This window comes from Phocoena phocoena, chromosome 6 (assembly GCF_963924675.1).
Source record: "Phocoena phocoena chromosome 6, mPhoPho1.1, whole genome shotgun sequence".
NCBI classification, from domain to species: domain Eukaryota; kingdom Metazoa; phylum Chordata; class Mammalia; order Artiodactyla; family Phocoenidae; genus Phocoena; species Phocoena phocoena.
In genome coordinates, this window is record NC_089224.1 from 102,876,644 (window position 1) to 102,901,013 (window position 24,370).

General features: G+C 46.3%; 1 protein-coding gene across 1 annotated transcript in view; it reads right to left on the bottom strand.

The window, feature by feature from the left end:
- The window catches only part of TTLL11 (tubulin tyrosine ligase like 11), a 244,523-nt gene that overhangs the window by 123,840 nt on the left and 96,313 nt on the right, over nucleotides 1–24,370 (bottom strand). Inside the window, 2 exon segments of the mRNA XM_065879625.1 lie at nucleotides 12,356–12,471; nucleotides 13,220–13,315. Of these exon segments, the coding sequence (XP_065735697.1) occupies nucleotides 12,356–12,471; nucleotides 13,220–13,315 (212 nt within the window).

Here is a 24,370-nt window from a genome sequence, read left to right on the forward strand (position 1 = left end):
CTCGCGAAGGACACCAAGGCACATGCACGGCTCCAAAAGCCGAAAAATAAATTAAGACGGCGTGATGATTTGTAAAAGATGCCTTAAAGACAGGATGTTTCTGTGCCCAGCAACTGAGCCAGCAAGCAGGGCGGAGCTCTGTGAGCTGGATGCCGGGAACGGAGTTAAAGAAGGTCAGAAAGACCGGCAGAGTCAGGATCTGAACCCAGACCTCCTGCCCCGGCTCACCCCACTTCACCACAGCTGCCACTGAAATCACTTGACAGACAAGTGTCGGGTGTGCCCATGTGGACGTGCCAGTCTACTCTAGGGAACAGCTATCCCCATAACGGCCCCACCCCCTCGTAAGGCCCCAGTCCACTTACCCAGCTACCTAGCAGACAGTACACCTGGAGGTCTCATGACCCTGCACCACGTCCCCCCAAAGCTGCTACGTCCCCAGGGCTCCCTGGCACCCCCCAGTTGCTAAACCAGCCCCTTTCTTGACCCCTCCTTCACCCTCACCTCTCATATCCAACACATCCCCAAGTCCTATCCACCCATCCTCCTAAATGCCTCTTTTTTTTTTGCCTGCATTGGGTCTTCGTTGCTGCACGCGGGCTTTCTCTAGTTGTGGCGAGCGGGGCTACTCTTTATTGTGGTGCGGGGGCTTCTCATTGCAGTGGCTTCTCTTGTTGCGGAGCACGGGCTCTAGGTGCGTGGGCTCAGTTGTTGTGGCTCGCGGGCTCTAGAGCGCAGGCTCAGTAGTTGCGGCGCACGGGTTTAGTTGCTCCGCGGCATGTGGGATCTTCCCGGACCAGGGCTCAAACCCGTGTCCCCTGCATTGGCAGGAGGATTCTTAACCACCTAATCCACACAGCCACCATCTCTCTCACACCTCTTAGCTGCCTCCGCATCCTCCCTGGCAGTTTGGTTCTCACGCTGCAGCCAAAGTGATCTTTTTAAAACATAAATCTCGTCATGTCACCCTGCTATTTAAAACTTTTCCATGGTTGGGATTAACAGATACACACTACCATATATAAAATAGATAACAACAAGGATTTACTGTATAGCACAGGGAACTATATTCGGTATCTTTGTAATAAACTATAATGGAAAAGAATCCAAAAAAAGGATATAGATACATACGTATACGGATGTGTAACCGAATCACTTCGCTGTACAACTGAAACTAACACAACATTGTAAATCAACTACACTTCAATTAAAAAAAAAAGAAGTTGTCCATTGCTTTTAGGATGAAAAGCAAAATGCCTGGACTAAGCCATTCAATCCTGCAGCCCCTGGCCCTGTCTCCTGACACCCTCCCTGCTTACGCGCTATCATCTTGCCACCTGGGACTTCTTTACCTGTAAATTTGTGGTACACCACGCATAGAGAAGAGTGTGTAAAACAGGTGCACACATTTAAAGAATAATTCTAATACTTGTGCCTCCACCACCTGGGTTCACAGAACACAGCCAGGATCTCAACCACCCACCTGTGCCCCTCGCCGCACCCTCTCTCCAGCCCCGTCCGGAAGTAGACATCTTAAACTCTCTGACCATTCTTCCTTGCTTTTGTAGGGTTACGTCTCTATAAAACACAGTTTAGTTTCGCCTGTCGTGAGTTGGAACCATACTGTAGATATTCTTTTATGATTTGCTTCTTTTCCTCAACTTGAATATCAACGCACAGAGGTACAGTATTCACGCATTTCCCATTGACACAGAGTCTTCCCGTGAGTGAATACCCAGGATCAGTGCATTTTTCTGTTGGTGGACAGTTAGACTGTCTCCGGCTTGTAGCTTGTATGAACAACCCGGCTGGAGTTCTTTCTGTGCTTTGAGAGCCCAGGGCTCTGTCTTGCCCTCAGGCCCTCAAGGGACTCATTTTCTCTGCTGAGGCCTCTCTCACTGCCTCCGTCCTGCTCCCCTCGCTGAGCTGGTGCTCCCACTGCACCCTGCACCCCACAGAGATGTACAGTCATCCCTGACCCAGCCCAGGACCCACACACAACAAGCCCATCCACGCGTGTGTGCACGAGTTCATCACGCGTGTGTTAGCAGCTTCCGGCGCTGCAGAGGCCTGGACAGTCCGGCGGAAGAAAGAGAGCCTCTCCAATCAAATGAAGGCTCCACGGCGACAGGAAGTGCACACGCCGAGCAGCCAGCTCCCCGCTGATTCTCACGCTGTGATGTGAGCACCTAGCGGAGGATGAGCTTGGGGGCGGATCCTACCACTCTGAAGCTTCAAATTCCACCTTCTTCCCCCCTCACATTAGCCTCTGTGATGAGAGTTGCAAAGGGCTCTTCTGCTGCTTAAAAAGGAAAGGGAAAAAATGGAAATTGAATAAAAAGGAAAGGAAAGAAAGCAGCTGGAGAATATTGCCCACCATTTGGTGTGATAACCAGGGGCTTTCAAGTGATTACTAAAGCCAGCTTTGATTTTGAGCTTTCATTTCTTTTAATCTAGCAGATAATTAGAGGGAGATCAAATGCATCCTGACACTATGGAGAACAGTATGGAGGTTCCTTAAAAAACTAAAAATAGAACTACCATATGACCCAGCAATCCCGCTACTGGGCATATACCCTAAGAAAACCATAATTCAAAGAGAGTCATGTACCACCATGTTCATTGCAGCTCTACTTGCAACAGCCGGGACATGGAAGCAACCTAAGTGTCCATCGACAGATGAATGGATAAAGAAGATGTGGCACATATATACAATGGAATATTACTCAGCCATAAAAAGAAGCGAAATTGAGTTATTTGTAGTGAGGTGGATGGACGTAGAGACTGTCATACAGAGTGAAGTAAGTCAGAAAGAGAAAAACAAATACCATATGCTAACACATATATATGGAATCCAAAAAAAAAAGGTTCTGAAGAACCTAGGGGCAGGACAGGAATAGAGACGCAGACGTAGAGAATGGACTTGAGGACACAGGGAGGGGGAAGAGTAAGCTGGGGCGAAGTGAGAGAGTGGCATGGACATATATATACTACCCAATGTAAAACAGATAGCTAGTGGGAAGCAGCCGCATAGCACAGGGAGATCAGCTCGGTGCTTTGTGTCCACCTAGAGGGATGGGAGGGAGACACAAGAGGGCGGGGATGTGGGGATATATGTATACATATAGCTGATTCACTTTGCTGTACAGCAGAAACTAACACAACACTGTAAAGCAGTTATACTCCAATAAAGATGTTAAAAAAAAAAACATCCATCCTGGCAGCCAAAGATCAACCTGTTGCTGTTGGAGATCAATTCCCACTTACTTTACCACCTCCTCCTTCACACATTTTTTTCCTTAAAACAAAACAAACAAACAAAAAAACCTCCCCAGGTTACATATATTGTTTGACTTGTTTAAATACTGCATTCATATTGGACGTTTCCCACGACAGATACTCCCTTAGGAATAAGCAGCATTTTCTCTCCTTCCAAATTAAGAACATCTCATTGCTTTGCAGATTTAAAAACATCCAACTGCAAACTCCCTTTTATGGATGAAGAAGCCAAAGTACAGAGAGGGGAGGAAACTCTGTACCACTTACAGCTGTAAGTGGCAGCACCAGGATTCACCCCAAAGCATTCGACTCCAGGGCCCCTACGCTCACCGTCCTGCTGTCCCTCCTGTGCATTGATAACACATGTGCATCTCCAGTCCTGCTTCCTCATGGGCTCTCCCTAGCCTAAGACAGACTTCTAAACAGCACACAGAGCTTTGAGCACAAGATGCTGGAAATCATCTAAACATTCACCAATACGGAGGCAGAGTCCCAGCCATTGATGAAAGTGATGTTTACAGAACTGTTAATAAGAAGGGGAGGGCTTCCCTGGTGGCGCAGTGGTTGAGAGTCCGCCTGCCGATGCAGGGGACACGGGTTCGTGCCCCGGTCTGGGAGGATCCCACATGCCGCGGAGCGGCTGGGCCCGTGAGCCATGGCCGCTGAGCCTGCGCGTCCGGAGCCTGTGCTCCGCAATGGGAGAGGCCACAGCAGTGGGAGGCCCACGTACCGCAAAAAAAAAAAAAAAAAAAAAAAATAAGAAGGGGAAATCACTGTCGCATAAAATGGAGAAAAATAAAAACAGCATACAAAAATTATACAGATCGTATGGCCTCAACTATAAAACAATATAGACAGCAGAAAACGATACCATTTTTATGAACTAAAAAGTTAATAATGATTAGCTCTGGGTGGTTGAATTTGAGGGAGATTTTTATTTCATGCTACACAGTTTTCAGTATTTTTTTCTACAATGAGCACATATCACTTTTACAATAAGAAAATATTTAATAAGAAGCATGTAGCAGAGAAGCAGGATCTGTCCTCTCCAGCCCCAAGCGCCATTTTGGAAGCATGATTGGCGGTCCTCCCCCACCCTGCCTAACCCCTTGGCCCAGCTTCCTGCCTCCATCCTTCCTCCCCCAAGCTTATTTCTATCTTCCTCACTGAACGAAGCCCAAGCAAATGACGGCCCCACCTCCTTCAGGAAGGCTGCCTTGACCACTCCAGGCCAGCCACTAGTTGAATCATAGGAAATTGCCACTCTTGTAAGTCAAATTAAAAAAAAGATCGAATATCAGTAATTTCCTACGATTCCACCTCATCCTTGGCTCAGCCTGCCTTCTTCTGAACGTCTAGCATGTTCCCAGTCTGGGACTCACAACTGCATACGAATAATTTTCTGTCTGGTTCTGTTCTGTCTTGTGGCACGTGTAGATCTTGCTTTAAGCTGGTGTTCTCTGCACACTGGCTTACATTTTATTCATTACGGTTTTCAAGATTATTGAATATGAATTAGCCACCTAGCTGGCCACAGAGCCCTCACAGGAGATGATCAATCACTCATAAGCACCCACTCGTGTTCAGTGATTGAAGCTAAAGGGATGAGTCCCTGCCTTAAAGTTTGGGCAAAGGCATGAACTCAACCCGATAAGGATAATGCCTTGTGTGTGCACGTCTCCTTAGTGCACTAAATACCTTCTCAGCCACTCTCTCAAGGCAAGAGCTAGACACACCTGGCTTTAAATCCCAGTCTGTTGCTTATAACCGGTGTGGTCTTGGGCCTGTCACTCAACCTCTCTAGGCCTCAGTATCCTCCTCTTAAAACAGAAGTAGTAATAGCACCTAGTGCGTATGGCTGTTGTGAGGACAAAATGGGGATAAAGGTAAACACCACCGTGTCATACACAGTAAGCACTCAACAAACAGTCCCTTGTGAAAGAGGCAGAGCAGCTAGTATCATTCCCTTTTCTTCTCTTGTTTTGCTCGTTTGAGGTTGTTTGCTTTTGTTTGTTTGTTTTTTTTTTCCGATGAGGAAACTGGGCTCAGGAAAGTATACTGACTTATCTGAGGCCCAGTAGAACTGGTATCAAAACCTTGATCCTAAGCCCAGACCGCAACGCCTCCTTCCAAAAAGCTAACAACGCCTCATTTAAAAGCACATGAACAGTTAAGGCTCACTGGAGCAACTCATGAGGAAATTTCCAAACACACTTGCTCCCCATCACTACCTGGGATAACTCTGGAAGGGCCCACACAGAATTCCGCTCTGCCGTTTCCCCAAAATGCCGACTGACTGGCCATATGCTCACCTCAGTTCCCATCTGCTCTGCGCCCCGGTGAGAGGGCGAACCGGCCTGCCTGCCGGCGGAGGGGCCCTGCTCCAGTGTAATGGTCCCTGAAACGACACTCTCACATCAGCTCAGGAAACCCGCCTTCCCCGTAAGTCTAGGAAATGGTTCCTGCTCAACAAACTGCACGCAAAAGAGGCTTTTACTGGTTACTTCTGACTTAACGCTTAAACGTTTTCAAATGGAAGAGAGCTGTCTGGTTTTATTTCATGCACATAAAACAATGCGTGTACCATTAGTCATTTCCTGTCTGTTCTTACGTGAAAATGCACACACTTTTCTAGTTTGCTGACTGGCATCTGAAATGTGAAGCCCTTCCGGGTACGGCGGGTATGGTGTATCCCGAAGCCGCGACACCCCAACCCCGGGCAAATCGCTTTAGCTCCGTGGAGCCTCTAATGATAATAGGGCTGTTGGGTTCTTAACTTTTGGAAAATATGATGAAATTTCTGACCTTCTCTCCAGGAAAAATACACATAGACGTAAGATTTTGTGTCATTTCAGGGATCACAGACAGCCCGAAGGCCTTCATGTTTTCAGCTCAGGTTGAAGACAAGCTTTGATTTACTCTAGGCCACCCACCTCTGGCCTCTGGGTCTTCATCTACGTCCCCACTGGCACCTTCTCTCCAATAATCTACTTCATGCACCTGTCTCACCAGCTGACTCATCTCCTCACGTTTCCCCAACAGAGCCCCGTGCCTTTGTGTCCTCCACCAGGGGACTCCTTCCATCCATTTGCCTGTTCCGAATATTACTCATCCTCTAAACCTCAGGCCCAGTGCCACTCCTCCTTGTCAGTTTTTTGGGTTTTTTTTTTTTTAACTCTTCTTATCAGGGAATAATCTTTCCCTTGTTACTTTGTCTTTATGTCTAGGGCACCTTGTACTTTCCACCCCGTAGATATTATGTGTGGGTCTTGCCTCCATTACTGGCCTGTGAGCTAATTCACTTCTGTAGTCTTCTCCCTGGCACACAGTTAAGTGCTCAATAAATGCTCTAAATAATCAGTATCTGTAATGCTGGCATGGTGTAAAATGAAACCCAAATGAATATACAAATATTCATCTCTCTGTGACCCAGACTCCTTCCTGATTTATGTGAAATCTTCAGAGGTGCTTGGGGTCAGGGTGTGCTCATCTGTAGCGTTTTGCCACAAAGAAATCATGAGGGGTCAACAAAGCCCCAGAATTTCAACAAAATGTCAGCTGTGCACACGTGGATGGGCCATTCCATCCACGGGGTGGTCGGATGATTCTCCTGAAAGAATTGCTGTTTCCAGAAGAATACTCCAGAAAGTAAGCAAGGTAATGTTCTACATTCCCAAAGGCACGTTTAGTCTAGATAGCTTAGGAACCCCTCTTCTCTATCGTTGAGGGTATTTCAGCAGGGCATAACTGCCGATTTAAGGGGCAGAGATCTGGGCTTGGAGACCTCTAATTAATGTGTTTTTGATATTCTTCCTCAGGATAGGACAGAGTTACATTCCTTGGTCAAACTATAAGCCCCCAGCGGTGAAACCGAACCACTGGGAGATTTCTTGATCTCTGCTCTCTTAGAATGTTTTGCTTTTATCCTAGATCCTACGTAGAATCAACCTAATTTGAGGATTCACCTAATGTACTGGTTCTGAACATGGCACAAGATCCAAGGGATACACTTGGAGTCCAGGTCAGAGTGAAGCCTGAGCTCCCAGTGAAGCCTTCAGAGGACAGACGTCTCTGAATTAGGGCCAAAGCTGTCCCAGCAGGCTGACTCCATCCTTCACATAAACCTGGTTGGCATGGCGGTAGGAGGGAAGGGAAACTGGGAGAGGACCATGGACCAGTGCTGTGGGAAAAGGGGCTTCTGTGCCTTACATAAGTCATGTTCCAAGTGTACACTTTTGAATAAGAGGCAAGCAGTCTAGCCCCCAGCTCCCAGGCACTGCGTGGCATCAAGAAAATCCTCTCAGATTACTCCAAGCCTGTCCCTGGCTTTATTTATATTACTCCGGGTCCTAAAGGGTTATGATTCCTGAGAAAGGAAGGTGGTTACCAGAAACATCTACAGGAAGAGGAGCAAAATACTAGTAAAATAGCTCCCCTGGGGGTAAACTGACCTTCCCAAAACTAATCAATTGATGGAATAATCACCTCATTTTTAAAATAACTGAGGAATGCAATTTATTCACTTCTGCTTCTGATAGAAGTGTTTACAAAGAAAGGCTTGGGCTCCCCAAATACCTTGAGGATAGAGGAAATTTTCCGTTGATTTCCCTGATTTCCTCTTTCAGCAAATGACCCACCTTCTTCATTTTAGTTTTGTCTTGTACGATTCAGACGGACAGAATCATTACGTACACAACTCAAATAGGCTGCTTCAGGAGCTGGTGACTTATGTTTCACCATCAGCGTAACTTTAAAGCAGGCTGATGGACCACATGGTGACCCTAAGAACTAGCACTTGTCTAATCCTCTCAGATGTCCTGAGGGTCTCTCATATGTGTCATTTCACATGATGCCCGTGACAGTCCGGCCAAGGAGATCCCTTGATCCCCATTTCAAAGATGAGATCAGAGAATAAAGCGACTTGGCCAAGCTCACAGTGCAATGATCAGAGATTAAGGACTTCAACCCAGACCTGGCTGATGCCAAGTCCAGTGCCTTGTCAGGACACACGCTTCTCCTCTGCCTGGGATGCTTGCGAGGGACGTTCTTGAACCAGAGAGCTGACTGGCATGATGGTTTCTAAGGTCCCTTCCAATTCTAATAGTCTGTGCTTCTATCAATAAAATGAGGGGGTTGGATTAAACCAGAGGTTTTAGAAACTTCTTGTAGCAGAAAAGATCCTTTCCTCTCAAAGGAAATCTCTAGAATGCCAAAACATAACACAGGTCATCCCAGCTCCCCTCTGGTTGAAAAATAAATGACTTCCACCCAAATGTCCATCAAGTGACAAATGGATAATAAAATGTGGTATATCCATAGAATGGAATATTAGTTGGCCATTAAAAAGGAACAAAATATTGATACATGCTACCCCATGGGTGAACCTCAAAAACATGGTAAGTGAAAGAAGACAGACACAAAAAACTCCATTTACATGAAGAATCCAGGATATGGAAATCCAGAGACAGAAAGTAGGCTGGTGGAGGCGGGGACGGGGAATGATTGCTTAATGGATACAGAGTTTTTCCTTTTGGGGTAACAAAACATTTTGGAGCTAGAAAGCGGTGATGGTTGCACAACATCATGAACGTACTAGATGCCACTTTTATATTGTGTGAATTCACCTCCATATGTGTGTGTAGAGACAGATGATGGTTCTAGAATCCTCCCCTTTTAGCCTCCCCCGTCCCCTGTCCCTGCAGTGCCTTCAAAGAACCCTAGTATGTAAATCAATAGAGTCACCAGATATTACAAAAAGTCATCATAGTTCAAAACAGCTCTCATATGACAGCTATTTTATTCCTTCAGGGGCCAACTGTATTTTCTCTTAACCTAACAAATAAATTTGCCTGGGCCAGTGACATCATGCTACTTGGAAACAAAACTTTCCACTGGCAGCCAGCTCCACTGTCAAGTCTAGTCCACAGTGATCTAACAGCTTTGGGTTTAGGATATGTCATTAGTTTTAAACTCAAAAGTCTGCTTTAAGTATACCAGAAAAGATCATGGTAACCAAGCATTACCTTTTGTTTGTTCAGATTCTAGTAGATAATTTTATTGTTGAGCAGTAAACCAAGCATTATTAAGTCCCTACTATATAGTAGAAGTCTTTCACATTGTTTCATTTAAATGTCATTATTTCCATTTTATAGAAAAGGATACTGGGGCTCAGAATAGCTCTGTACGTCCACAAGGTCAGGATTTGAATCTCAGTCTCTTCAGCTGAAGAGAAAGTTCTATCAACTATGGCAAGATGGGTCTCAGCAGGGTTGCGAGTTCCTCTCACCATGGAAGGCACGAGGACTGCTATCAGTCCCACCAAAGAACCGACCCCAGCCTACCTGCCCTTCCGGGGTGTGTGAAGATGCATGACACACGGACACACGTGTCTGGTGCCCTTCCAAGGCCCCCCTCTGCACCTTCCCCGAGCGGTTTAGAGATATGAGGAGTTCAGGACATCTATCGACCTTTTTTCTTTAGTCTGTGCAGGAAAAGTGAAAGCCCGCTTCAACAGTCTTGCTGACAAAGCGTACTCAGGAAAGAATTGATGAAGGACACATCAGACCCTCTTTTGCTAAGGAGTTGAAGGGGAAGGCTAGGATACCATTTGTTTATAACTGTTTACGTTGGATCCTATTCAAACACAAGAAACTCCAGCTTCTAAAGTTAACTGCCAGCCTAGAAGTCCATGTGACATCACTTCCTGCAGTGGGAGTGACCTGGACCCAGACTGGAACACATAATTCAGCACTACAGCACTGTGCATTATCTGTGGGCACAAACACGGTGCTTCTCCACGTTATACTGAAACATTTCTACATAAAGGAGTTGAGAATAATTTCAGCCTTTTTGTCTGTATGGTAAAGCTATTAAAATGATAATAATAATTCTTGACATAAAAATTCACTTTACAGATTACAAAATTCTTTCATGGACAATCATTGCTGGGTTTTTTTTAAAAAATGGTATAATTAAGGAAAAATATCAGTAAATGACATTTAGCTATTAACATACACCCTCCTATTGTAGGTAAGGAAAGGGTGAGGTGGAAGCGTCTTTCTATTAAAATTGAAGTCAGGTTCTTGAAGCTCTAACTGTTCCTGATTACCAATAAAAAACAAAAAAAGTCGATGCTTTTTAAATTAAAAATGAGGTGCTGCTACTTATGACTTGATAAGTCGTAAAATGCCTTTCCCATCCTTCCCAATGGTCCTGGGCCCATTTAAATTGCTTTTAAATTTTAGATCTGCAGCTCATGTGGATCATACCGAATGCCAGGTGTTGGTGAAGAAAAACAACTAGAACCAGATAAAGGAAGTTAATCATGTGTTGAGGCCATCTAATGTGAAAAATACAGTAGCACCCTTACCTCTCTTCCTGGTTTTGGTGGCAGAGGTTAAGAAAGCTCAGGCCACACAATGGCCTTTGAACTTGTTCCCACCAAAGGAATCAGAACGCTAATGTGTCAAGGTCATCTTTAAAAGTATCCCCCTGGGCCACACTGGCGTGGAGAGCCACCAAAATCTCCCCGCAGTGCAATACGGTCTCCCAAGACCTAACCTCTACTGGTGAGATCAATAACCATTAGAGAGTAGATTTTTGAGAAACGAGTCCTATCACAATGCATCTGACCAAACTGTAATTAATCCACTGCTTTTCCTCGGGGATGGCTAAACATAGCAGCTGCATGCGTGTATGCGTAGACCCATTACCCAGCTGCCGTGGGCTGCTCTGAGGATTCTGCAGACCTGACATGCCACCACTTTGAAGCCCTAGTCGGTGGAGGCAGGATCGGCCCACGTGAATGACAGGTGAGCATTCTCAGCGAGTCTCGCTGGCAGTGGATCTGTGCCTCACACAGCAAAGAAGGCGCTGGAAGAGAACTGGGCTGAGCAGCCACCATCCAGCCTGACTCAGAATATGCCAAATGCTCCTTCCGAGTGACATTTCCTGTAGGGCAGTGGCTCTCAACCTTGGCCGCATGATAGAATCACCTAGGGAACCTCAACTATTTCTGTGGCCAGGCCTCCAGCCCAGGCTAATTAAAAGCATCTCTAGATGTGTGGGTGCTTGCGCTGGTATTTATGAAAGCTCTCCAGATGGTTCTAATGTGCGGCCAAGGGGAGAAGCGCTACTGCAGGGTGATTCGAACAATATGTGGGCTTGAGCCCAGCTGGTGAGGGGCTGCAGTAGAGGAACCTGCAAAACACCACTTGCTTAGGGAAGTCAGCGTTCCTCACGTTCCTGAACCATAGCTGACAAGCGCTTTACTTGTCTGGGAGCGTTTGAGTCAATCTGATATGTCGGGGGTACCGGGAGCGCTGTTGGGATTGCTTGTCTTTGATTTTTCTGCCTAAAAGAGGCACAATGATATTCACGCAACACTTACTTTGTGAAAGCCAGGAATTTGGTAACAAAACAAAGCAAACCAAATACCCAAGTGAAATGTCATTCATTTCAGGGGTGATTCCATGGAGGGAGGGGCAGGGCACATACTCCCATCAATATCCCAGTGTAACATCCACTGGGTGGGTAGGATGGAGAAGAATTATAACTGTTGTAAATATTACAGAACTGCCACAAGTTCAATAATTAGTTCTGCAGGTTTTGAAACAAAAAGCTTATACTGCAAGAATGCAAACATCATGAAGAAAATTGAAAGGAAGCGATCCTTACCACGTCCAAGTTACCTGTGGCCCTCTCCTCCGGCATTTTGTACTCTCTCCCTGTGCTTGAGGATTTCACAGAGAAGCACCAGGTGGGCAATGGTGAGTGAGGGGAGACGCTATCACTGGGGGAGAGTCGGTTTTTAGAGAAGACCTTCCAGACTCAGATAACCGTCCGCTAGAAATTCATCCACTGAACCCCAAGTGTTGGATTCACGTTGTAGGTCTCCATCACCTGACTTTGAGTCACGATATCTGGAGGCTGATACTCATAGATGAAACCATGACTTATTAGACTGCTTAAGGTATAAACCTCACTCCCAATGTTAACATGTTTTAAGAACTTAACTTACCTGCTTAGGACACAGGAAGCAGAGTTGATAGAAATAAATGACGTAAAAAATACTTACTGGCTCTCTCTTTTCTTCTTAAATGGGTCCATGAGACGCAGTGTGTCTCTGATGACGGCCACTTTCACTTCTTCATCGACAAGGCTGGGGACATTCTCAAACACCCCTGGAGAGAGCTTGAAGGGTAAGGATTCCATGTTACAGTGGAGAGAGTGGTTCGGCGCCAACTGACCACCAGCGCAAGCCCCAGTGGTTGTACTGTTAGAATTCTCTAAAGGCTCCCTTTAGTCTACCTGAAAAATGTCAGTTTCCTTTAACAAATCAACAAAATACATGAAGGGGAAAGACAGCACTATGTGTTTCTCATTATCAAAATGATACGTGCTCGTTGTAGAAAAACTGGAAAGATGGCAGAGGGGAAGAAAATTAAAAGAATCCATATAGTCCCCACAAAACGCAGTATTAATCGTTGGTGTATTTCTTTCCAGTCTTTTTTATGCATTCTTAAGTGGCGGGGGGAACGGGGGGGGGGAGAAAAAGATAACCACTGTTAAATGTACTATTTATCTTAGTGATTCAAGCATGTCAACATGGCTAAATCATATTCGTAGAATTTCAATTAGTTCATCTCCTGAGGCTAACTAATTAGTTCATGTCAAAACTGATAGAAAGGCTCAGCTGCTTCTACATTTGCAGATCGTAAGAAGTGGAGAATGGCATGCTGGGAAGTTACCATAGGTCGGGTGGATCTTATATTAATAGATGATGTTCAGAGCTCAACAAAATTGAAATCATGTAGGCCTGAACAGAACTTTGCTGGGCAAATCTGAGAATGTCGAATCTCATTTAGCCAAGGGAGCAACAGGAGAGTGGGAACATTCGGTTGGATGGTAATATATTCAATGAGATACTCAAAATACTCACTTCTTGCTCGTGTTCGATTCTCATGCTGGGGTTTGCATTTACTTCAAGTAGTATAGGCTTCAGATTTTTCATGAGAAGAATGTCAAAGCCTAAAATCTGGGGCAGTATAAACATAATTCAGAATTACTCCCTTTAGCTGCAGTGTCTTTGCAGGAATCGAGTATGGTATTAGGGGAATCAAGGTGAAAATTAATTCCAACCCCACCCCCAGCCTGGGCCTTGACCCTGGCTTCTCTCGTCCACAGGCCCTCTTCCTCTGGATGTACTTGTCAGGCCAAATGGACAGCAGAAAATTTTATAGGGGCCTTGGTAATGGGATGAGGTCCCATGGTTCACTTCAGCACCATCGGTGTTGTCTGAAGTGCGGTGGTAAGATGATGACCTCTTTCTTCTGTAACAGGTTTTTTATTATGTTAAGGATCAGTAGTCGTCCATCAATTTCTCCCTCTCCTTCTGCTCTCCTCTATTAAGTTGCTTCTTAGCTAGATCTCTACAAAACCCAAGGCTATCTTTCTTAACCTCGGGTATATATCAGCATCACTTAAGGACCCCTTTCAAAACCACTGCCCGTCCCCAGCCCACACCTATGAGTCAGGAACTTCCAGAGTGGAACGCAGGCAAATGTATTTTCAATTACAAATCCCCTGGGTAATTCTGATAGACCCTCCTACCTAAGAGGAAGAGAATATTTATTAGGTGCCCACTAGGCACCAATTATGATAAAATGCACCAATTATTCAGAATCACGTCTAATCCTCATGACTGCGTATTTGAAGAAGGGATCGTGCTCTCCATTTCACAGAACCAGAAACTGAGTCTCGGAGAGGCCAGTGGATTTCCTGAGACTGCCTCTCTAGTAAATCACAGAGCTGGACTTCACACCCAAGCAGAACTGGCCACATAGTTTGTGGGACCCGGTGCAAGATGAAAATGCAGGGTCTGTTGTTCAAAAAGTATTAACAATTTCATGACGGTGAAACAGAGCATTAAACCAAGTGTGGAGGCCTTTGGAGTGTGGGACGCTGAGTGCACAGCCCACACGCCCATGCAGCCAGCCTGCATCCAAGGCTAAGTCCGGCATCATTGGCCAGCTGCCTGCTCTTGAATCTGGCCGGCTGCTGCCTCAGGTGAGGCTTTGTCTTCTGACCTCTTTCAGTTCCTCACAGGCCCCATGATCAGGGTAAGCCACCCTGTGCATCTCATTGCCGCTGCTTGAAACAACCCTTTATTGAGATAACATCTCCTCACCCTTAAGACTGCAGGTACTAACTGGATTCAGACGGACTATAAGGACACCTGATTCTTGGGAGGACTCTCATTATGTCCCTAGGAGGTGATAAGGTAGAAAGCTCCCAAAGTTCCCAAAACTAATGTGGAGAATAAAGGAAAGAAAAAAGATATAGCTGCATCTCCTCCTCTGTGGACTCAAGAAGAAAAGATGAGGGAAAATCCATTTACTTGTCTATACAGAATATGCACTAGTTAAATGATAATTATTAAACTGTAGCTTCATCCTTATTAACAAAATCAGAGCCCGAATGACCATTTTGGGGGCGTAATTCAAGATGAGGTTATTCTTCAGTAAAGGGCAATAAGGATGAAAAGTTGGGAAAAGTCATCCTCATTCTATTTTTCTTTCCCTGGTCATAAGAAGAAAGGAATGGAAATGCAGTAGAAAATGTTACATGTATTATAGATCCGCTTAATAATATATGACAAGTGGATATGAGTGATGAGGCCTTTAAGAGACTCTGGTGACATCATCAGTCTAACTTCAGACCTGGCCTGAGACACGTGATGTGATGAGGCTACAGAGGATGGAGGGCTGCAGTTTATCATCCTGAGTCATAGACGCTTACTTTCCGCTACATTAGAAGTTTGGACTTGTACTTTCTCAGCCTGGGGGACTCTTCTCAGCTCAGTGCACAGTGGTTTTATGCATCCGCAGCTATGGGGAAGCTGGAGAAGGGGAGTGGCAAAACCTTACCAGCCACAGGGACCTGCACACAGCAGTAGCATCATATTTTCCAGAACCTAAACTTTGGTGCAGGTAGTTGAATGTGTTGGGTCTTGCACAGGAATGCTTTGGAGCCAGATTTGGGTTTCAATCCCAGCTTGGGCTCTCACACTAGCTGGACAGTTCTAAGCCCCAGCTTCCTCATCTATAAAATGGGAATAGGAATAGTACTTACCTTAGTTCATTCATTCGTAAAATACTGACTGCCTCCTATGTCCCAGAAACTATTCTAGCTTCTGGAAATAAAGGAGTGGACTGGACATGGTCCCTGCCCTTATGGAGCTTACACTCTAGTCGGGGAGACAGGAGCAAATAAAGTTAATGTGATGTAAAATACCTTGCACAGTACCTGACGCATAGTAAGTATTTAATGAAAGTCATCTTTATATTTTTTCCCAAGTTCAAGGAAACGTGGAGCACCAATGGATCTCAAGAAGCAGAATCACAGAACCAGGAGGAGGGGTGCTATTATCATAAGATCCCAGAATGTCAGAGCTGGCGGAAAATCAGGAATTTATTTGGTTCAGAGTTTTTCAAAATGAGGTCCTTCTTTGGGAAGCACTGGGGAGGCCGGATCATACCAACTCTTACCTTTTTTTACATCCTGGGGTTCCCAGGGGAAAAACATATATATATATATATATATATATATATATATATATATATATATATATAAACCTACTAAGTTAGTCTAGCACCCAATTTGCAGACTAGAAACCTGCAGCTTAGAAATGGGAAAACCTCTCTCCAGTTTGGTGGCAGAGTAGGAAATGCCAAATGGAGAAAGAGAACTTTTCAATTATGTGATACTCTCCACCCCTCCAAGTAATTCAGTCAGCAATTATGTGTTGCTACTTGAGGGGTGCCCTAGGGATTTAAAGATATCTGTCCTTCATCCCTTACCTCTAGAGGCTCCCAAAGCAAGTTGGGGAGAAAAGGGCCCCGAGCCATTAATTGTAAACTCATGCAAAGGCTCCAAACTACATTTCAATGAGAGGGGATTCCCTCCTGAGCCCCAGAACTACACATCCATCTGCACCCAGAGTATTCCCAACTGGGAGGTCCCAGACTCCTCAGATTCAACATATCCAAACTCACTATCTGTGGTCAGCAGCTTCTAAGATGGTCCCAATGATACCATCTCCTGGTATTCATACCCTTATGTAACCTCCTCTCTTTGAGTGTGGGCTGCACTTAGTGACTTGTTTCTAACAAACAAAATAGGGCAGAAATGATGGCATATCACTTCCAGTATTAGGTTATGAAAAGACTGTCGCTTGCATCTTGGGATGCATTCTCTTAACTCTCTAATTTGCTCACTCTGAGGGAAGCCAGCTGCCATGTTGTAACCTGTCCTATGGAGAGGCTGAGATGGCAAGGAACTGATGTCCCAGCCAACAGCCATGTGAGTGAGCTGGGGAGGGGATCTTTCCCCAGTAGCTTTGACATGACTGCAGTCTGGACAACATGTTAACTGTAGCCTGTGAGGGACTCTGTGCCAGCAGCGGTCAGCCAACATTTCTCCTTCCTCCTTTACATCTAGCTGCTCGCCAACTCTGTACATTCTACCTTCTAAAGAGATTTCGAGATCTGGCCCATCCCTTGTTGCTCCTAGTCTAGATCAAGCCTGCACCATCTTTCACCTGGACTACTTTAATACCTTCCCCATTAGTTTCCCTGCTCTCAAACTCGCCCCTCTAATTGACCTGGCACAAGGGGATGCCAGAGTAATTTTTATAAAAGGCAAATAAAATATTAGCACTCATCTGCCTAAAAATCCCTGCTTACAGAAGGAAGTCCAAGTTCCAGAACATGTCCTGCAAATTCCTCTATGACCAGAGTCTGTCTCAGACTCTAGCTTTATTTTCTCGCACTCACTGTTGCACATCTTGGGCTCTAATTGTGCTAAACTATTGGTAGCTCTAGGATGCTTCACTGCTCTCTTTGTGCTCTTCTACTTAAAAGACAACTTTATTTATCAAATATTTACTGAGCACCTACCAAACCCTAGGTACTATTCTAGGCACGGGGGATCAAACAGCAAATAAGACAAGGTATGTTTTAACTCCTGCCCTCTTAGAGCTTACATTCTAGGAGAGAGACCACAAGCAAGTGAATAATTAAAGCAAGGTAAGAACATAGAGTGTGATACAGTGGATGGAGCGGAGAGTCTGGTGGTCAGGGAAGGCCTTTCTAAGAAGGTGACATTTGTCATCCCATTTTCTTCCGGTTTGCACAGTTTCTGATGAGAACTTGTTGGTTATTCTTTGCTCCTCTGAACATAATTTGTCTCTCTAGCTGCTTTTAAGATTTTCTTATCATCACTGATTTGATTATGATAAGCCTTGGTGTGTGTGTGCACACGTTTGTGTGTGTGGCCATTTCTTCAAATAGTCTCCTGCATCTTCCTTGTCTCTTCTGCTCAGGGAACTCCAATTACACATATGTTAGACCATCGATATTGTACCATAGGTAACTCAGGGTCTGTTCATTTATTTTTCCTGTCACTTTGCTCTCTCTGTTTCATTTTGAATAAATTCTATTGCTATGTCTTCAAGTTCGCTGATCATTTCTTCTACAGAATCTAATTGGCTATTAATCCTGTCCAGTGAAATTTTCATTAGAGATATTTCCTTCCATTTGGTTCCTAGAAGTTCCATTTGGTTCTTTTTTAATAGCTCCATTTCTCTCTACATTAAGCTCATATTTTCCTTTAAATTTTTGTACATAGTTGTAATAGCTGTTTTAACATCTTTTTCCTACTAGTTTCATTATTTCTAATATTTATGGGTCTGTTTCTATTGATTTTCTCTTTAGGTATGGGTTGCCTTTTCCTGCCTTGTGGAATATCTAGTGGGTTTTTATTGGAAGCTGGACATTTAATGCTCAGTGTCTGGATTTTGCCTTCTTTTAAAAAGTGCTAGGTTTTTAGACAGTCAATTATTTGCAGATTATTTTGATACCTTCAAGGCTTATTATTCAAGCTTTACTAGGTTGGGCCTAGAGTAACTTTCATTCCAGGGAAGCTTCAGTCCATTAAGGCAGAACTTCTCTGGAGTCTCCACTGAATGCGTCCAGTAACCACCAAGCACTCTCCACACTGACTCTTTGGAGCTTGAACATCTATCTCCCTGCTCTGTGTGAGCTCTGGAAGTAGTTCAGCTTCTCAGTTCCCTGGTCATTCTTTGCACAGCTTTGTGGATTAACCTTCCACATATGAATGGCCCAGCACTTGGCAAAGATGCACAGGGATCCCACCCAGGTTCCTGGAGCTCTTTTCCAGGTTGGGTCCCTACCTTTCAGAATTCTGCCCACAGAATCCTAACCACCTCGGCATTCCTGAACTTTGATCTCCATTTCCTCAATTCACTGATATCACAGGGCTCTGTTTAGGTGCCCCGCCCCTTGCCCATCTTCTGGAGATTGCCTCCAGACAGAAAGCTGAGGCAACCGTAGACACATCTTGGCTTTTTCCCCCCTTTCCTCGGGGATCACAATGCATAACTAAGTGTTGTCCAAAATCTGAAAACTTATTTCATGCATTTTGTGTGTTATTCTAGTTGTTTTCTAAAGAAGGCTAAGTCCAGTCTTTGTTACTCCATCATGACCAGAAGCAAAAGACTTGGCAGGTGATGTATGAACAGGGACTGAATGAAGTGAGCAAATAAGTTATTTGAAGAGCTGAGGAAGAGCCTTCCAGGAAGGAGGAATGGCAAGAACAAAGGCCACTTCTGATAAACAGCAAGGACTGAGCAAGAGGGAGATAGGAGATGAGGTCAGATAGAATGACAGGGGACATATCATGCAGCATCTTGTAGGCCATGGTAAGGAGCCAGGATTTTAAGTGCAATGAGAAAGCCACTGGAGAGTTTACACAGGGAAGTAATTTGATCTGACATGTTTTAAAAGAATGACTTTGGCTACAGTGAGAAAAATAGGCTACAAGCCGCAAGGGTGGGAAAAGGAACACCAATTAGGAGGCTATTGCAGTGATACAAGTACAAGGTGATGGCTGCCTAGACTGGGATGGAAGCAGAGGAGTTGGTTAGAAGTGGTTACATTTAGGATGCATTTTAAAGTATATCTGCAAGAGTTGCTTATGGATTAAATGTGGGAAGGAGGAGAAAAGAAGAAATATTAAAACTGGGGGGCAGGGGGGTGTGGGGTTTAGTCTGAGTAACTGAATGCTATTCCTTTACTGAAATAGGAAAGACAGTGGGAGAGTAAGTTTGGAAGGGAAATCAAGAGTTTGATTTTGGACATGTCAAGTGTGAGATGCCCACCAGAAATCCAAGCAGAAAAGTAAAGTGGGCAGTTGGATAGACCAGTGTGGAACTCAAGCAGAAGTCAAGACAGGAGATACAAATATAGGAGTGACCAGCACATAGCTGGTACTTAAAGCCATGGGGCTAGAAGAGATCGTTTAGAGAGCGACTGTAGACACGAGGAGAGGAGCTGGGATCGCCATCACTGGCAGGTGCAGAAGAAGGGGCTGAGGAGCAGCAGCTGAGAGAGGAGGGACACCAGGAGGGTGTGGTGTCACTCACTGTTCTCTGCTTGGCAAATTCTTCTCCATGCCTTAAGCTCCAGCTTGAGCATCTCCTCTCTGGGAAGCCTTCCTTGACTGGGTTAACTGGCAAAGTTAACTGCTCCCTTTTCTGTGCTCTCCCTGCATCCTGTACATGCCCCCATACAGCATTTATTACTCCCACGTGGCAGTCTCCCCACTACACTGTGCACCTCTTAGGGACAGACTGCATCTTATCCAGAACCACACGGCCCACAGCTAGCTCAGGGCTTGTCTCAGTGGGTGACCAGCAAATGTGTCTAGAAGAAAAAAAAAGCTTAAATGTCAGAAGTGGTCAAGGAAGGCTTTACAGAGAAGGTGGGATTTGAGCACCACCTTATCAGCATTGAATTTCAAGAAGGAGGGAGAAGAGGAGAGAGCATGGCAGCCAAGGCAGAACAAACAGGCAGAACTGGGGGAAACACCAATGATGTCCAGGAGACAGGAATCAGTTTTGTTCGGCGGGTTCGCGGGGCTCAGGGAGGACGGGGAAGCGAGGCTGGGGCCAGGCTGGGAGGCAACCAGTGCCAGGACTTGTTTCTCAAACTGTGGTCCTTGGAATACCGGCGTTCCATTAAGTTGGAAATGTGAATATTTCATGGTTTCCCCGTAAGTTCAAGGCATTTCTTCACAGACCAGTTTGAGAACGATTGTTGTTACATATAACAAACAATGTAATAATAATATCATTCATTAAGGGATTCCCGCCACCTGCTGGAATTCCACACAGCTTTCTCTCATTCAGTCTCACAACAACTGTGAGGCCGGTCCAAATACAATATTATCTCTATTTGCAGATAAGGAAACTGAGGCAGAGAACGGTTAACTTGCCAAGCTCTCCAGCTAGAGCTGCTGGAAGGAGGAGCTGGGGTTAGCTCAAGCCCGGGACATCCGAGAACAAAACCCGAGCCAGAGCGTGAGCCCCAGGCTGCTCCTTTGCCTCCTTCCCGTGGGGTGTCTGGGGATGACGGGGAGGGAGGAGATCAAAAGAGCAAAGAAGGAAAAGGAGAAGCACCTCAGCCTTTAGGGAAGGTGCCTCCTCCCGATACTGAAGGGAAAGGATCGCGGCCAAGGAGAGAAGTGGACCCGGGGCTAGAGGAAGATAGAAACCAAGCGATGAAATTGGGAAAGAATGTCCATGAAAGCTGAGCTAGAAACCTTTCCTCTGTGTGTGCATTTCTGCCACATGAATCATCTACACCCAGACGGACCTGGCTCTTTAAGCCAGGGTCACAGAGCTGCCCTCAAGAAGACTGACGGGGGATATCTTGCTGGGGCTGCCTGGGCAATGACAGGGGGACAGGCCAGAATGACAGGGCAGCCACGTTCCTAGGCAACAGATTACAGGAAACCTGCCCACAGCCTGGCTGTGCCAGCCCCTGCTCTGGGCCATCACGATTTCCCAAGTAGTTATTGCAGCTGTGATTGGAAAGGGGTCACGGTCACATGTTTAAGATAAATGTAATTTTCTTGGCTTTGAGTGTATGTCCGGGAACGCTACAATATGGGCCAGGCCCAGGCTACAAGCAAAACGGGCGTCCGTGACAAAGAAATAATTCATTATGTATGCACAGAACATTAGAGTTCACAAAGCGCTTCATCATCTTTACCTTGTGTGAGTCACACAACAACTCTGTGAGGTAGGTGAGGAAACTGAGGCACAGAGAAGTTAAGTGACTAATATAAAATCACACAGCAAGGCAATGGCAGACCATACGTTGTCCCTAAATCTTTGGGTTCCAAGTTAGTTCAGGTGCTTGAGACCCAAACTACCAAGTGTTTTAACAAGTGATAAGACTAAAGAAAGCAAGAGAGGAATCCAAGGGGAAAAAAAAACTCCTTTCTCAATCACTATGAATCTGAAATATATGATAAAACAGATTTTAAACATCTATCACTTTATACCTTCGCCTTCATTACTTCACACTCCTCCAAAGAAGGCAGGTAGGGGATTCACAGAGAAAGCAACAGGCTCAGGGTGGTGAAGAAACGTGCCTGAGGTCCCACCGCTGGGAAGAGGACGAGGTCCTCCGGGAGGGTTACTTCGGCCTGTGCTCCTCTCCTGACCCCAGGCCTGGCAGCACTTCGTGTGGGCAAGCCGTGGAAAACGGTCACAGGCCTGTGGTTCCATTTGCTAGACATGATCTGTCCAAACCAGTGGCTCCCTCCCTGTCTGCCCTCCAGTTGGGCCCCTGGTTCCACCCCACGGCTGCCGCATGCCGCCTGTCCACAGCAAGACAAGCAGCAAAACCACCGCCCTGGCCCTCCACCCTGCACCCTCGCTGTGCCAGGGCTCTGTGGCTTGGCCACGCATGCCGGCCCACGTGATACTCCTGGAATAGCTGTCACTGTCGAACAGATGTGACCACACAGTCCCCCGGGATGACCCCTGGAGGCCTCCAAGTTGCAACTCTCTCCTTCGCCCTAACCTTCTGATGGCTCAAGCCAGGACTTGTTTTCTCTGGTCCTGCCTCTAAGCTCTGCCCACTTCCCCTTTCTAAGGCCCTAAGCCACCTACCTGATGGCTGAGCTAGACACCCTGCCTGGGAACAAGAACCTGGAGCCAAGTGCCTAAGGACAGACCTCTGGGTGACAATTAGCCCTTCCTGGAACTGATCACTGCCTGAATTCCCCCTGCAAGCAGGCTTCTGCCAGCCTGCCTGAAAATCCCGCTGACGGGTGTCCAGCCGCCCGGGTCACCTCTCTGGATCTGGGGCCGCACCTTGGGACCAGCCTCCTCTTCTGCTGCTGAAGGAACACCCCACGCATCAGAGACGCTGCCCCACTGCCTCCCCTCCCTTCCACGCTACCCGTTTCTCTCCTGCCACAGTCTTAGGTAAAGGACCAGAAACAACTCAAACGTTCATTGACGGAAGGACTGATGAACGCAGTGTGCGTATTTACAATGGAAGACCCAGCAGTGCAGACGAAAGAGCACCAACGACCCACCTCAACACAGAGCGGAAGAGAAGGTTGCAGAAGACTATGGACTTGACCGTAGTATTTTTATAAAGCTCAAAAACAAGCAAAGCAAAATAATATACTGTCTAGGGACACATTCACGTATAATAAAAGGATTTTTTGAAGCAAGGAGATGATAAACCTAAAATTCGGGATCATGATTGATTACCTCGGGGTGAGAAATGGGATGGGGGAGAAGCACAGTAATTGGGGATCTTGGGTTGGGAGGTGGGCTGGGGATGATGATTTGGTGGTTTTGCTTTGTAGCTTACATACATGTTCCATGTATTCTTTCTTATACACTAACTGCTACAAAATAACTTTAAAGATTGGATGGAGAGGGTCCCAGAGGTGTTCCTTCGTACCGTCTGTTCCCTACTCCGATTTATCTGGTGGCAGGAAACTGTGTGCCTACCAAGGGCCTGGACTCCGAGTCCCCCGCCACAACCTTCATGGCCAAAGGATCTGGAAGAATGCGCCACCCCCATTCCCATCTCCTCCCCGACCGTACACTGGCATCGTCCTCTACCATCGCCCTGTCCCATCACCCCACGGGTCAGTAAGTGCAATGGACACTTTCTGTTCGGGTCTGACACGACATCTCAGCAGCGTTTGCCATGGCTGGCCCCCGCGTGCTTCTTCTCCAAGCATTTAGCCTGCTTCCTCTCCTGACATCCCTTCTATGGCTCAAGCCACTTCTTCTTGGCCTCCTTTGCTGCCCCCTTCCCCCTGCCTGTCCCTTACTTGAATGGCAGTGCTCACGGGGGTCTTCCTGGCCTCTTCTCACCCTGTAGCCGCTCAGGGCTCAGTGACCATCCGAACGCTGATGTTCCCAATCTCTCTCCTGCCCAGATCTCTCTCTCCCAAACTCCAGGCCCAGATGCCCAATGTCCATCCAACCTCCCCACCTGGATGTCACGCAGGTCCTTCAAAGGCAAGTTCAAGTCCAACTCCTGCCCCCACTGCCACTACAAGCTGGTCCCCCATTGGTGGCTTCTCTCCATCCACCCAAGTGCCTAAGCCTGGGAGTTGGTCTGGGTTCTCCCCACGCCCCCCCTGCCACCATCTCTCCTCTGCCCCCCAGCCCCAGCCAATCACCAAGTCTGGCCACTCTACCTCTTCAATGGCTCTCAAATCTATTCTCTCCAACTCCACCAAGCCCTTCCCAATCCAAGCCAGCATCCTCTCTTGCTCGTAGGAAAGCAGTCGGCTCACCAGTTCCCCGCTCCACCCAGCTCCCAGTCTCCCCACAATCCACTCTCCACCCTGTGGCCAGTTGGTTCTTTGCAACACACAAACCTGAGTGCATCGGTGCCGGGCTAGCACCCTCCTGTGGCCCCTACTGCCCGTAGCTTTCCAGGACATACCTCCTACCTATCTCTTCCACCTTATCTTCCTCATCTCCCTCCATATCTCTGCCTCAAACCCCACCCTCCAGCCATACTCACCTCTAGGGCTGCAAACATCTCTCCCCTAGGATGCTTCGTCTCCCCAGCCCTATCCAGCCTCACCTGCTCCATCTAACTCTTACTCCAGGTTCTTAACTGCTGCTACTTCTGGGAAGTCTTCCCAGCCACCCTCATTCCCACTCAGAAAATGTTAGACG